This window comes from Scomber japonicus, chromosome 6, assembly GCF_027409825.1.
Source record: "Scomber japonicus isolate fScoJap1 chromosome 6, fScoJap1.pri, whole genome shotgun sequence".
Classification (NCBI taxonomy): Eukaryota; Metazoa; Chordata; class Actinopteri; order Scombriformes; family Scombridae; genus Scomber; species Scomber japonicus.
Window position 1 is genome coordinate 15,678,860 of NC_070583.1, and position 15,844 is coordinate 15,694,703.

Below are 15,844 nucleotides of genomic sequence, written 5' to 3' on the forward strand. Positions count from 1 at the left end.
TCAAAGCAACGGCTACAGGGTGTGAAGACTGTGTCAGAGGTTATTTCGCTACTTTGAGGTTAGAACAGACTCATAACGCTGTATGCTGGTGGCAAAAAAAAAACCTCAGCAGCACTTTGTGTCACCGAGGACAAGGGCTAAATGACTCTAACAACATCTCCAGGTGGCTTGAATGCTCTTAGACCTGTGGTCTGCATAGTGTAGGATTTAAGAGGAGAATGAGAAAAAAAAGGTCAGAGCTCGGTCATTTTTTTCCACTCAGCAATGTTTATGTCAACGGTTTAGCGCTGGGAGCAATGAAGTGAGGGCTGCAAAGGAGTGTGTCTCTGGCAACAAACATCAGCAAATCCCATCAAATCCTGACTCCCTCCCCTACATGCACACACACACACACACACACACACACACACACACACACACACACACACACACACACACACACACACACACACACACACACACACACACACATGTGCACACTCTGGCCCCCTCTACCTCTCTAGAGACCAGACCAGAGGCTTGGGAAAAAGATGGCCGCCCTTTGGCCCCCTGTCTTGCCCCCTGCATCCAGCTCAGGGAGGTGACGGAAGAAAGCTTGTGCCCCCCAGCACCCCTACCCCACTCCCGTGGCATGCATCCCAGTCCACCAGCATCAATCACTTTTGAGGACGAGAAGAGGCCAGAGTCAAACACAGGCAAATGCACTGAAAGGAATGTTCCAGTTTAAAATAAAACTCATTTGACACAAAAAAAAATAGAAAAAAGAGATGATTGGAAGCAGAAGAATGCAGGGCATTTGGTTGTCCCCACAAGAAGAGTGAAGATACAGAGGGAAAAAAAGGAGATGGCAGGGAGGAGTGGGTGGGGGGCGGGGTTGTCTGGTAAAGGCATTGCCCTCCGGGTCAGTATCACCAACATCCCTCTTGCATCAGATGCAGAACAACTGGCAAAGTTGAGATCGTGTGTGCATGTGTGTCTTCAGAAAAAAACCAAATGAGGGAGTTTAAATGTGTATGTCGAGATCGCAGACATGAATCCTGCAGTGTGACTGATTGTCCATTTAGCACTGCAGTTAACACAAAGTCTTTTGTTTGCTCTAAGCTGTTTATTTGCAGTGAACTATTGTCTGTTTTGGATGCATTATACATGGAAGCATGCACTGTATAACTAAAAATAGAAGGTAAATTGTTGCTGTGTATTATTTTGCTTTGAACAATCACTAATTAATTATTATAACTGCTGATCAATTTTCAACTATGTTTCATGGTAAAAGCTGACTATGACTGATCACATCCTCTTAAAGTACCTTGCACCACATTTGACGTTAGACTGTTTATGTTCATTTCTTACCTGTAGGGCACATGTCATGTCCGTTGGGTACCTCCTGCAGTGGTATATCCTGGGGGTAAATGGGCTGTGATGGATAATACTGTTGCTGAGGGTGAACCACACCTGGGAGCTGGGTCTGAGGGCCCACTGCAACCCCTCCACTCTGCCTCTGGGAATGAACAACACACAGCAATATTACACATTTTTCATTTAGCCCAAGCATTAATAAAGGTTTTCTATCTGTTAACTAGTGAAAACACTTATTTTCACCACATCCTGGGGGAATGAAGCTGCAGCTGAAAACATCTTTCCAGTAGTGTTCAGCAGTGCAACCTTGGATTTTGAAAACTTTTTTTTTCATTGTTTTCCTGCACAGATAACCCTTGTGGCTAAATTTGACTCATTCAGTTTATCTTTGCTGTGTTGTTTTATCCTGCTTATCACAGTAAAGTTCACGTAAGAGGTTGCACCAAGGGGGAAGTCTAAAGTCAGCACTTGACAGGGGAGCCAGGAGAGATATGAAATTCTATGTGGATACAAGAGATAGAAAGGGAAGGGGGGGTAGCCACTTGGCCATTTTTAGCATATCAAAACGTTCATTTGACAACAAACAAAACCTTCAATAGATATTGTTGGACAGTACTGTGTGAAAGTGATGTGAACAGGGGATTGGCATTTTTCTCACAAGTCTATGCTGAACTAGACAAATGATCGAACTAGTGTCTCTGGTTGTAAAATGAGGGATTTATGCTGTTTTTCAATTCAGTTTTAAGTATCCTTGAGTTTCCTCCACTCATGCTGGAATAACATATTCTCCACAGTTATGTACACAACATGTAATTTGTTTTCATAGTACATTTCATTTTGTTTCCGAGACTGTCAATCAAAGGGCAAGAATTGATCATTTCTATTTGTAATATGCTAAAAGAGACTGAGAGAAATGCATTGCCAGTTAGTCTTGGCAATGCAGTCTCCACTAGGGATGTTTGAGTATCATATGTCATACAGTATGTGTAACTGACAGACTGCCGATCTGATAAGCATCCCCTGTTTAAGCACAGCAGCATTTATCAGTAGCTTTATGGATGGCTAACCTGACCAGAGGATCAGGGAGGCAGTTTACAATGCTCCTCAGGGGTTTGCATGGGACGCTACCCTCTCCTATCAGGTCAGTCAGTAAGGAGGGAAAAGTTAGACAGGCATGGAGGGAGCCACATGGATGATTTATGGATTAGACAGATAGACTGACGTAGATAGCAGTGGAGATAACAGAGAGAGCATGTCCTTTGATCAGTTCCTCTTAAGTGTAGGATAACTTTGCATGCAGAGGTCAATCTACAATTTGAACGCTGAACAGGATACTATACTTTTTCTGTATATGTCTCCACACATGAGATACCTAATATTTGCAATATAAAACATTAAGAAGACTTTCCTCTGCCTTAACTTGTCCAAACACCGTCATTTAGTTTATTTGATTTTATTGGCTGTATTTTATAGTTTTTTCCATGCTACTGTACTAATAGTGAAAAAAGCAAAACAGATATGCATATGGCATTACATATGACTACAACTAAAATCACTAACATAACAACAGTTATTTGTATGTGAGGCTGTTGCAGGAGAAACAAGTTCATGAACTGAACACTCCACTGAACAATAAAAATAACAATGGGACATCATGAAAGCACCGAGACCATAATTCTGACACATATACACTTTTTTGTGTTTTGTAAAATGGGAACATTGAAAATTACATGAAAAAAGAAATCCTAAAGTATATAGGGAGTGTTAAACTAACATTAGTGACTCACTCTTTTCATACAGTGTGAAAACATAAATGTACACAATCATTCACTCATTTATTTTATTTTTTTTATTCATTCGCCATTTGTATTTAGTTTATCTGCCCCCTGGTGGCTCTAAGATGGAACTGATGTGTCTACAGTTAACGGACAGGTGCAATTAAACGCACCTGTGCGCTATAAAGAAAAGCACTAGTGTAAATGATAACATTATTAATGTGTGCAGTTTCAGGGCTCTGGTGTTGTGCATGTTGGCTGATTGGAATCATTTGAAGCTGATCGCCTTTCATCTTCTGAAATGTTGTATTTGATTGTTACAGTGCGGCTTGGGAGCCCTTATTTTTATCCAGTGTTTTTTTGATAAAGTCTTTGTGAAACATGTAAGACACTGGCACTCACTCAGTTGTAAACATAGAAAAGTAAAAAAAATAGAATTAAAATTTAAAAAAACATCACACCCTCTGCTTTCTACTGATAATTCATGTAAATTCAAAAGAATAGAGCTACTGAGGTGGCCTTGGTTCACCTTTTGACCAAGTCTGCCCTGGTATACAGTAGTCTCAATTTCAAAGGCAAGCCCCACCACCTGAGCCAATTAGGATCCAGGGAGCTGTATCCTTCTGTGTTTTCTCTCAGACCAGGGTGGGGTTGCCATTTGCATATAACCTCAGTCTCTTATCCTAATGTGCCAGCGCTCTGCATACAAATGGAGGCATTTATTTTGCCGCTCCTTGGCCTTCACCCTTCAAATGCTCACCTGACAGGAATCCCAATGTTCCCAGCTACCACTGTCTCTGACTCTGTATTCAGCTCTCTCATTTGAGAAGTGTTAAGAGCCCTGGTGTTCTCGCAAACAGACTGTTGCAAAGCACTGAGCGGGTGGCTTAGCTGAGAAAAGTGTTATTTGGTGGAAATGTTCTGACTCCAATTTGATTGGTTAGTGGCAAGGCTGGAGGCCTACAGGTCTCAATATTTACAATATTACTTCACTAAAGAGAAGTGCATCTTTTCGCAGGGTGGTTGTGCAACACAGAAGAGTTCATGAGTGCGATTACACAGCCTTGTAGAACATCGTCTTGTTCAACAGCTCTGTTTCCTAACTTTTGACGAAATCATGAGAAACACCATGTACAGGGACACTGTTAGTGCAACACTGGAGAACTACACTCAACAGGAAAGATGTTCAGATACAGTGTGTTCCTGTGAGGTGATGGAATCCAGAGTTGCTAGCACACATACGAGCACACCACTCTTATGCTCCTGCACACATTCCCATATTGCCATGTGGCTGAGCAACTACCACAGACACAGACACACACACACAGACACAGACACACACACACACACACACACACACACACACGCACAAAAACACTCATTCCCTCACACTCTTGGCTGGCTGTGTGGTAGGTAGCTGAGGCAGCCTTAGCATGGAGATAATTTATGAGGGAGGTCTTACCATTGCGCCCAGACGGTCACAGGGGTGAAGGGCCGGGTAGGAAGAAACTGGATCCATGTAGTAACTCATCACGAACGCTGTGGACAGGAGAAGCAGGGCCTGCTGAAGGGATCAACACACAAACAGACGAGGCAGGGTGGAGCAACCTATCTATCACACACTGTTTACACTTTGTGTGTGCAACTATGTGGTATACACTCTGTGTGTGTGTGTGTGTGTGTGTGTGTGTGTGTGTGTGTGTGTGTGTGTGTGTGTGTGTGTGCGTGTGTGGGCGGCGGGGGGGTACATGAGCATTTGTGTGTGTATATGTAGGTGTGTGGGAGAGGAGAGAGACAAGGAGAGGGAGGGAAGGGGGTCGAAGAGAGGGGAGAGAAAGAAATCTGAGCCGGGTTTCAATAACCTGCAATATCTGCTGCACAGTTCAAAAGGGTGAAAATGGTGATTTTAAGGCCTTTTTTAGAAGACATTATCATCTCATCTAATCAATGTCTGATTTAGGTTTTAGGCTTGCAGGAGTTTATTATATTTATAGGTGTTTTCTGTTGAAGTACATGATCTTTTCCCTTTTTTTGAAAAAAATAATAAAAAATAAGCAAATCCAACCATCCAGAGGCTTGTCATCTTAATGTTTCCATCACTTCTCTCTCACTGTCTCTCCCTCCCTTCTCCTTACGAGACTGCCTCCTCCCCTCATCTGCCTCACATCTTCCTCCTCCTCATTCTCCTTCCTTTTCCTCTCCTTCCTCCCCTCCTACACACTTTGCTTATCACTTCACATTGTTTACTTGGAGCAGCATCAACAAAAGAGACTGGAAACTGAGCTGGAGGATTCACATTAGAGAAGGAATGGTGTACATGGGCAGTGGCACGTTGCACACAGGTCCCATCTTCCTCACATTCATATGTTAAGCAATTTGGCATATCTGGTCTGTGGCAGCTGTTGACAGACTGAAGGAAAGATGCGCCAGCACTCAATGCTTGCAGATGTTCGCCAGCTCAAAAAGATTCAGATGTTCTTGTTTCAGAAAAAAAAGTACCCATACATAAAGTGAATAATGTGCAAATCAGTTATGCCATTCAAATGCTTGCACTACCTTATTTAACTAAAATGTCATTGATTTTCTGGGGAAAATAATTCAATGGGAAATAAAAGAGTAAATCAACGAATTATGCATTTTTGTGATATAAATATCTCCTATTTATATATTGTATTTTAATGATATTGAACTAAGTTTGTTTCGAGTCTATAGGCTATAAGAAACATTTTTTAACTATTGGAGCAAATTCAATTAAAAATAAGAGATGCAAATGTGCGTGCAACTTCAATTCCCACATTCTGAAAGCTGCTGTAAACTCGTTAAAATAAGCAGAGATGAAACAGGTCGAGACCATTGAAAAAAAGCACGCTGCACGCTTTATGAGAATTCCTGACGGGAAAAAACAGAAACTTTGAAGCCAACACTTTCCGCCTGATGAATGAGAGACGATCTGACCGACAGCCGAGAATATCACACGTTCTTTCATCCCATCAGTTCATTTGTAGGGAAAAAATCGGTACAAAAAGAAAACTTTGCACTTACCGACTATGAAGTTTCCTGTGAGCTGGAGGCGTCGGGCAGCTGAGTGTGACAGCTGAGCGGTGGACTGCAGAGATGCTGTACCTGCTCGCAGCGAGTCCCACAGAGGAAGGAATATTATGCACACTTTTAGTCCCTCCCTCAATCATACGGTGATCCTCTCCAAATCCCTTTTTTCCTCCTGTATGTAGTCTTTGGACTTCACATGCAGTTGTGGTTCACATGCAACCGCAGTACAGGTGTAAACTTGTAGAGAACCTGAGGTGGTCAATAATGACTTTGGAGTCACCTCAGGAAATCTACAGCATTTTTTTATTCAAACTACATCCCTACAATTTCCACTTTATTATGTGGATGAAGGATATTTATCCAGTGTCCATCTAAAATAAACTAAAAGGTTTCTCTTCAGCCTCACAATGACACTGTTTGTTCTTTATAGACTTAGTTCTTTAAGTAACCCATATGCCTATATATATATTGTTTCTCCAAGTTGGGGGTTATGTAAATATGACCTGTTTTAATTCAAGTTACATTTGAATTCAGTTTGTTTTATGTGTTTGTTTGTTTGTGTGTTTGTGTGCTTTAGCCCATGTTTTACTGGGAAAAATAGCAGGAAAGAGGCAGGAAAACATCACATGGAGACCGGGGGTGATGATTATGACAATGGCTGATCTTCCTGTGATGTTGTCATCTGTGTGTATGTACGTGTGTGGGCGTATGTGTGAGTGTGTGTGTGTGTCTGCGTTTGTGAAAACACCAGATGAGTGGGATTTGCCAGTTTTGGACATTCGTATCTGTAGCTAATATTTTAATATTTGCTATAGTAAACATTTTTTAACATATACTTGTATTGTCCTGCATGGTGAACCTCTGAAATCAAATCAAACTAGACCTCAATGAATTCCTTGAGGAACTGTCGCTGTCAAATCAATTTGTCTCAGGTCTTGCCAGAATGCCCCTGAGAAGTTTCTTCTTCTTGAATATTTATTTACTGTACATCACTGACTATCATATCATCCCCCACATCCCACCTCCTAACCTCAACCACCAGCCAGTGCATGTGCGACACTGATTAAAGCTATGACAGAAACGTTGACCACTCTTCTGCGAAATGAGAAGTTCCCCCCAGTACAACACAAGATCTACAAGCACCTGCTCTGATAGGGACAGGTGATAACCAGGTAAGAGTGTGAAGGTTTATCTGTCTATTTGCCTATTTATCGCTTTATTTGTTTATTTATTTACACGCTGCAAGCTCACAGGCTCACACTGCATTGATACCTAAAAGCATAGAGTGCTCTCTCCTCCACATGTTCTCTCTCTCTCTCTCTCTCTCTCTCTATCAGCTTAACACTCAACACTTGTGAGTCATCTTAAACACCTTGTGGCACCATGATAATTCCGTGACCTCAGTGCAGCATTTGTTTGAATTAGAAAGTGCACGGTTCAAACCTCCTGACAGCCACTGCTCTTAACAGTAAATCTTGAAGTCTGGGGGTAAGTAAATGTGTGTGTGTGTGTGTGTGTGTGTGTGTGTGTGTGTGTGTGTGTGTGTGTTTGAGTGAGGAGCTGAGGAGAGGGGTGGGGGGGGTCAAGTCCAAGGTGAGAGGCATGAAGAAGTACCATAAGGGGCTCAGTGGCAGGCAGCCTGCATTTTCTCAAGACCTCGTCTGAATCCCTCTTCGTTCCATGGGCCTCAGCACCCTGGGCCCCCAGGGGACACAGATGGGCAACACGTCGAGGGCAAAAGGCGAGGGTATGACTTATTGCCATGTGGAGAGAGAAGCACGGGACGCGCCCCTGTGATGAGACCAAATTGAATAAAAGCGGGGATGAATGTGATCCAGATCCTCAGCCGATGCCCCGGCAATGCTGTTTCAATTAACTGGCTCACCAGTTCAAAGGCAAGGCCCTCGATACACTTCTGCTCCGCATGAAGCCGCTATCATCACGTTGCCCCCTTGCCTTTCACCTCCCCATTATGGTGCCACCTTTTTCCACTCAGAGGCTCCGTCTATGTGCTGGCTGTGCTCATGTTTTACATTAAACAGACAACGCCTTGCCATCACTGCCAGTGAAACCCATCATTCAAAAGACCTGCTGGGGTTTATGGCCTTTACCAACACTCTCTTGGTAAAGTCTTTTTTTGCATCTACAACAGCTCTGAACTGATACGGGTCCATTTCTACCTGAACATCTAAAATCTTCAAAATGTTCAATGCCACATTCCTCATCTTATCCCATCAGGAGTTTGAAATCTTGACCTGATAACTTAAGCCCTGAAACAAAGATTTCATGACAGGTTCATTCTCTGTCTTGAAAGATACAGTATCTGGAGTCACATAGGGGTCATATTCTTATCCTTACCATGTGTCCAGAAGTGACAATTCCATATTGAAAACACAGACAAAAGGCCCATAAATAAAGCTATAGTTTGCTTTAAGTAAAACAGAAAGGGTAAAGCAAGCATTGAGACATTCTACCAGTCCTGCAAACCCAGTGTTTTAACTAAGAAAACCCTGTTTTGTGGATGAATTACAAATAATATTAAATAAGACTGTTCTGCAGTTCTTATACTGTCTTTATCTTGTGACATTAACGGATTTCTGACATCTCAATGCCTTTAACAAAAAAAACCCAAAAAGAACAAATTCAGCACACCAAACCATACTGCTGTCTGTCCTCCACCGTTTCCCTACATCTTGGTGAGCAGCTCCAGACTGTGAATCCTTTTGTCTCATTTTCTCATTTTGAATCTTCCAAAGATAGCGCTGACAGGTGATATTAATGGTCTTTTATTAGCATCGTCCTGATTGCTACAGATTTTTGGAAGCAAGAGATAGAAAGGGAAAGAGGGGGGGGGGGGGGGGGGGGTAGAAAAAAGAAAGAGAGTCCTCCGCCCACCGCTTCTCACAGGAGATCGCCTCTCTCTTTGATAGCCTGCCCGAATCTGTTCCCCCAATAGAAACTGCCCAGCAGATGTTGTTGCTGTATGTCGACTACAAAGAAGGAGCCCTTTATGAGAAGAACATCTATTTTGGGCCTCAGTGTTTCCGAGCTGTGGTGCTCATTGCTCAGAGAGCGAAGTACAGGCCTAATCTTTCTGCTGCTTAAAACTGTTTTATTCCCTGCCCATGATATTTTTAGATTAAAGCCCAGTTCTAATGAATAAAGTGAGGATGTAGTATTTTATGACAGTATCAATATGCCATCACCGTGGTGGGCTTGGGCCTGAAAAAGCCTGCGTTTAAATTGGCATCAGCAGAGAGAAAAAGGGGAAATATAGAGCGCTTACCTCAGTGAAATAAAGAACATGGGGCAGCCTTTGTATCAGGCCTGACTAGATTAATTTAGAAGTGTTTGTGGTTGAGACCCTCACCCTCACCCAAAGAACCGTGACTTTGTTGCACTGTTGACTGTGAGGCAAAGGTCTTGGGGGCAATATTAGCTCTTGATATTATCTTTAATTAAAGCACCAATCCCTCAGCCAAGTTGTCCAAACAGTCCTAAATAGGCTCTGTAAATCAGACAAACATCCTCAATATTTGATGGGTCGAGAGTGTGCACTATAGCCTCCAGATGGTTTGTGTTTCTCAAGCGTTTCACGAGGGATGGTACGGGACAGCGATCTTCTGTTTGAGTGTGCCTCTTGACAGAACGAGTTCCTCCAAATCACATGCTGAGTTGTTGGATTTATGCCTAGGTTGCTCTTGCTCCCTTTTTGTGCTCCATGCATGAGTTTCTCTGTACGTGTGTGTATGCATGTACTGTGGCTCCAGTCTAATTCTCTTATTTATCACTCAGTGTTGTGTTTATTCACTGGCATACCCCCAACAAACTGATTGAAACTAACACTGGACATGTAGTCTTTTATGCAAAGAGCCAGTACAGCTCACAGGACAGTGAGCAGTAACAGATCATGAATTTGCATGTATTTTATATCGTACTCACAGAACAAAGTGTTGTTTTCAAAGCTTAAACCATCTCTAACCTTTACATAATTTTCATTTTCTGACCCTTCACACCATCCCCTCATAATTAGTCTCTTTACCAAACTTCTGAACTGGGTGATTAATCCTTCATTATGCTTTCAAAGAGAGGAGAGAGTTCATTCTTTAGGTTTTATACACTCACAATCAAACCAAGAATACCCTCCTTATACACAAATGTATCAGCTGCCCAAAAATAAAAAAAGTTGGAATGTTTAATTTTATTTTTCTATATTCTGGGTCACTTTAGGAAATCTTGTAACAATTCCGGCTACAAGGATGGTGTTAAGGGTCTTTTCACCATTCTGAAATGTTAAAAAAAGGTCAAATTTGACATTATATAATAAGTTCTCAGTTAACATTGCATGGCAAAATAACACCCTTACACTGATCTCTATGAGAAAAAAGATGAGAGTATAGTGAGATGAAAGGAAAAAGCAAGCTGAGGAGGGAGGGAGCGAGTGAGCTGCTGAGTCCAACATGCCCCTGGTTGATAAGCTGCTGGCCTGGCGCCAGAATAACCCCCCCATGTACATATACACATACAAACACCCCACCCAGTGGCCAGTTTGACCCCCCCGCCCCTCCCGGCCACCACATCCACCACACACGCACTCACACCACCACCTCCACTGCTCCAGTGGCGTCTACAGCTTGCTATTCCTCTTCATTAGTGTCCCAGAACGAGATGCTTGTCATGTAATTAGCAGAGGAGGTTTTCTGAATGCCTGTGTAACACACACTCTCATTAGAGGAGCGAGGGAAGGCTGGAGCGGGAGAGGAGAGGTGGAGAGGCAGGCCTGGGAGGCACGTAGAGGGCGAGCAATCAGTGAGACAGATGGGGAGAGAGAAAGACAGAGGGACAGAGAGAACATGCTGGAGAAAAAAAAGTGCTCAGAGCAGCAAGAAAAAAAGCAAACTTACATGATGTGAGTAACAACCACTTGATTTGGACAAAATTATAACATCCCACCTTTGTCAACTGTTTTTTGTTTCTGCAACAGGCATTTATTCCAGGATGTGTTTGCTCAGTGTTCTCGCAGAGCCATCTAACTCAAAAGTGATAATACTCAAGTGAATCTGATAAGAGATAACACATGAACTTCCAATCCATTCAGGACATGAACATCTTAGAAGTTGCATAGTTTTTATCAACTCTCTATATCACATACATGCTATCCTATATAGGGTGTTAAAGAGGCTATCTGCTCTGAGAATAGGTGGCTTCTTATCATAGTGTTAACTCATTCACACCTTTTACACAAAACCTGGGCTGATTTAACTTCACTAATCTAAATCTATCATGGGGGGTAATTAAAGGAACTCACTGAGCCCATTTACACTGACACTCAGTATTTCCCTGCTCACTTGTTGTGTGAAAGAGGTATTATTAGCTACCACTACATCCCTGTTGTGTTCACACTGATAACAACACCAGTGCTGCTGTTAGACCTGTCAGCTTCGTTCACTTCACCCAGCCTGTGATGAGGTGTGGTTCAGGCTACAGAGGAGGGCTTATCGGGGTGATGAGAGGGAAGAAGGAGCAGCTTGTCAGTGGCTGGTTTTCACCAGATCTGTCTTGTGTCCTGTGTCTGGTGTCCTTTCCTGTCTTATGTATTTTCTGCCACCAGCTCATCCTCCAACTCTCTGTCCTTACAGCACCTTCTGGGTTGAAAACTATTTGGAAATACCTTCTATGTATTTGTTTTACTCTATATGAATGACAGGCAAGTTAAATACATTTAAAGCTTAAAAGGTGAACACCACTTTTATGCTCCGCCCAAGCCAAATTTCATTCAATGTGTGAGTGTTTTCAAAATGAGTGTTTTCAAAAAGTACAAATTGTGTACTTTTTCATCCCAGAATCTCTGTTGTATCTACTTTTGAGTTTGCCAAGTGAAAGGGCTGCTATAACTGGGTTTGTAGGTTTTCTCTCTTACACTTTAACTCTGTTACTCTGTATCTCTCTCCCTCTCACACACATGCACACGCAATCTCTAACCCATCTCTCATCACCACTGTCTGGCAGAGTGGTGCATCTTTGTTACTCTCCAACTTTTCACTCCCGGTCTCATACTCTCATTCCCATTTCCAACCACCAGCCGCCCCCACTCACCCACACCTTATTCACCCTTGCTCCCACTCCCACCTCTTACTGTGCAGAAACTAAGACTATTTTTAGAGCGCAGTTGATGGTTTAAGGATGTTAAGTCCATGTACTGCTATGGATTTTTAGTGAGGAAACAGTCTGTTTCTCTTTTTGTCCCCTAACTTCCATTTCATTTCCTCCTTTGCATCCCCCATCTCAGAGGCCCTTTCTCCACTTACCCCCCACACACACGCAACACAATACCACCATCACCACCACCACCACCACCACCACCAAAAAAAACTTTCTCTTTCTCTGGTACCATACTCTTACCTTCTATCTAACCACCCGATTATCAACATAGCAACACCCCCATACTGTGATCTCCCTCCTCACGCCTACACAACTCATTTCTCATTCTCTGTTTCTTGTCTTCGTTGTCTCTCTTCCTAGCAGTGTGCTGTCTTTTTTTTCCATATGCATGCAATCTGGGTCTGTTATCATTCAGACTGCTAACCAACACTGCTGTCTGTTTATGGATGAAAGATGCTTTCAGCATGGTACCGCAGAGTGATGTGTATTATCAACCTTTACATTGCAGGGTTCATGTTTGTGATGTGGGTAACATCCCAGAAGGGATCAAGTGCCTTGTCGACCTTCTGGTTTATCCATATTATATCATTCAATTCTGAGATGATAGTAAACATTATGGTTTTGTACACTAAGTACCTGTACGTATGACATTGATTTGTATCAAATTGAGAGCAATTTTCACTGAAACTGAACCAGAAACAAGCATTTGTGACTGTTTTTGACACAGGAGTCTTTAAAGTTTGCTACAGCTGACTTAATATATATTGTCTTGTGTAACTTGTGAAAGTAAAGGTCACTATAAGGGCTCTAGGAGTTGTATAGTTATGACAATAACAATGCTGAAGTTTTATGTTAATGGTGTAGACTTTAAAATACATGCTTACCCTGGCTTGTTCAAACGTTTGCACAGTACTGGGGAAAGTTTCAAACACAAGCCTGACATCAACATGCTGCCGCTATCACACTTTCACAGCTCAACTGTGCCCTCTATCACTGGATCTCTGAAATGCAGATACAGCACATCTTAAACAATCATCTTTAGTCAAAGCATGACACAAACATGGCACAAACAAACAATAAAAAACTTGATGTGACATTTTTTTGGTATCTTTCGACATTTTATTAGTTCCTGTCACGTTGCATTGAAAGAGAATTTCTAAACCCTTTTTTGTGTGTGTGAAACACTATCTGACATTAGAGTTTGAGCTTGAATGCTCTTCTGTCAGGATGCAGTCTGAGAGCTGGCATGGCCACCTACTGGCTTCTGTGCGTCTCACCAGCCGTCTCAAATGGCCCTCACCATGTGTTAACACTTTACTCCCCAAATATCCATGATGACAGCGTCGCTCTGTCTCTTTAAGACCTGGTGTGGAATGCTGTGGTTTGCCTAGGCGTTTTGGGGTAGTGCCCTCACCCACACATAAACACAACCCTAAAAGTGACTGTGACTCACTCTCCTCTCTCTCTCTTCTCTTTCATTCTTACATGCTTTCCTTGCCTCGTCCTTGCCTGTGTGGGTATATGTTGTTTTGTGGCCTGTACTTTCATTCTGCTTCACTCGACTGTTTAGAAGAAAACAATGTCCCGCTCTCATCTGGCTGGCACGGAGTCAGTGCACAGCAGCATGTGTTTCCTGTTTCACATGTTTGTTTGTGCCACAGGTGAAGGGGAGAGTGCCGTTGTTTGTCTTTGGCCTCAATAATCCCACAAGGGCTGTTTTTTTAAAGCTTCACACAGTTCAGTATAGGAAACAAACTTCTTATCTTGCAGATGTCAATCTCTTGGGTCAATCACAGGAACATATATCTTGATACAAAATACAAATAAAATAAGAAAAAAGAAAAAAATATTAACTGAAGAACTTTTCACATTTTCATCATGAATTACCTGTGCTTATTTGTAGGGGGAAAAAATGCTTGTTCATAATGTCTCCCATTATGAACAAAAGGGCACCCAGATCCTCAATGAGCTGCCTCTAGCTTGAGCCAGAGAGCCCTCCAGTGGTAAGAGAGGACATTGCATTTGCCTATGAATAGGATCAATAGGCAAGCTCCCTTTATTAGATCCAGATTTGACCGTCTGAAGGCACAGATGAATGATTTTTGTAGTCTGGTGAGCAGCCCACATCGAGTTCAGCCTGTCAGACATGTCTGGGGGGACGTGGGGGAGGAAAGAGACGCGGGCCTCAAAGTAAAAGCCTTGAGAATGCGGGACAGGGGTAAACCCTAAACCTGAGAGCTCAGCTCAGGCTAGCAGCCTTCCAGGGAACAACACTTTTCTTATTGAGCCAGTGGGCCAGACCCAAATGAGAGGTGACAGCATATTCATTTCACCCAGTGTTTTTCTTTAAGGGCTTTTTAAAATGCTGCTGAATGATGAGCGGTCAGTGGATTTATAGTTCAGGGGATGATTTAGGCTTTCTAAATGGCACTGCTTTCCTCCTGAGCTTGTTTGCCCCGCTTTTTTCCACAGAAGCAGTCATGTTCAGGAGCTTTATTTCAGCCGTGTGGTGTTCATCTAGGGATGACTCCCCCCATGGCAACTGAGATTGATTTAAAATGTATGGGGTGCACCTTAGTTTCCCATACCCAGTCTGGGCCAGAGGCAGGGTGTGTCCACACTTACAGCTGAATTGACATAAGTGGTCTGGGAAATCCACATATATGCCCTCAGAAAAGAGAAATTTACCATATTTTTCTTGGTGTTGTGAGAAGTAATTGTGGGCATACACTGTAGATGCATAAAGCACAAACGTGCATGCACGTGCACACACACATGTAGACACTGACTCTTATATGCACAACTCTTTTGATGAAGCACATACCAGAACATATTGTATGTAATGACAACATGCATTTTGTCTCGACACCACATGTCGCTCTGCAAACATTTACTCTCCCAAGCTCTCGTCTCAGCACTTAACCCCCAGGGTGAGAATACAGATGAAGTCATATTGTGGACGTATCAGAGGTTTGCTCTGAACCTGATGAGTGGCAACACATCAGGAGCCATTGGGAGGTCGTTAATTTATAGGGATGCTATTACCTTCATAAATGCTTGCCTCATAAAATGACTGCCTTGCTTTAATTTAATACTTCCCCTTGCTAATTATCACTGTAGACCAGAATGGGCTGCTGTCTGCACTTGGGGTGAGTGATTTTCAACGGACATGCATAGTTTTGATAAGTTTATTTGAATTATTTGGTTTGATACTGTTAAGTTTGTTGATTCACTACCTTGTTTGGTTGGACTGGCAGGACAAGCGTACATTTTAAACTCCATTACCCTTTTTCTTTTATCATAATTGCAGTTTGTTGTATGTAAGTGTTGAAAGAGGGTACATTGGTTAAGACCCCCTTGCAACAGCTACAGGTCATCTTGCATTTCTCAATTAGGCCGCTCTTCATTTTTTTCAAACCAGTGCAAACATTAAGGTAAGAAAACTTCCACTCCTTTTAACATGAGCTCTGTTCCATTGCTGTTCCATGACTGCCTGGAAGCTT

General features: G+C 42.5%; 1 protein-coding gene across 4 annotated transcripts in view; it reads right to left on the minus strand.

Moving 5' to 3' along the window:
• The window catches only part of ets1 (v-ets avian erythroblastosis virus E26 oncogene homolog 1), a 36,878-nt gene extending 30,614 nt beyond the window's left edge, over positions 1–6,264 (minus strand). Inside the window, exons 1-3 of one of the 4 annotated variants that reach the window (XM_053321114.1) lie at positions 6,174–6,264; positions 4,594–4,670; positions 1,351–1,498 (exon numbers count right to left, since the gene is read on the minus strand). In XM_053321114.1, coding sequence (XP_053177089.1) covers positions 1,351–1,498; positions 4,594–4,662 — 217 coding nt within the window. In that variant the 5' untranslated portion in view covers positions 4,663–4,670; positions 6,174–6,264. Of the gene's footprint in view, positions 1–1,350; positions 1,499–4,593; positions 4,791–6,169 lie in introns of all 4 variants that reach the window. The other 3 variants (XM_053321115.1, XM_053321112.1, XM_053321113.1) reach the window with 3 other exon arrangements.
• Between the last annotated feature and the right edge of the window lie 9,580 nt (positions 6,265–15,844).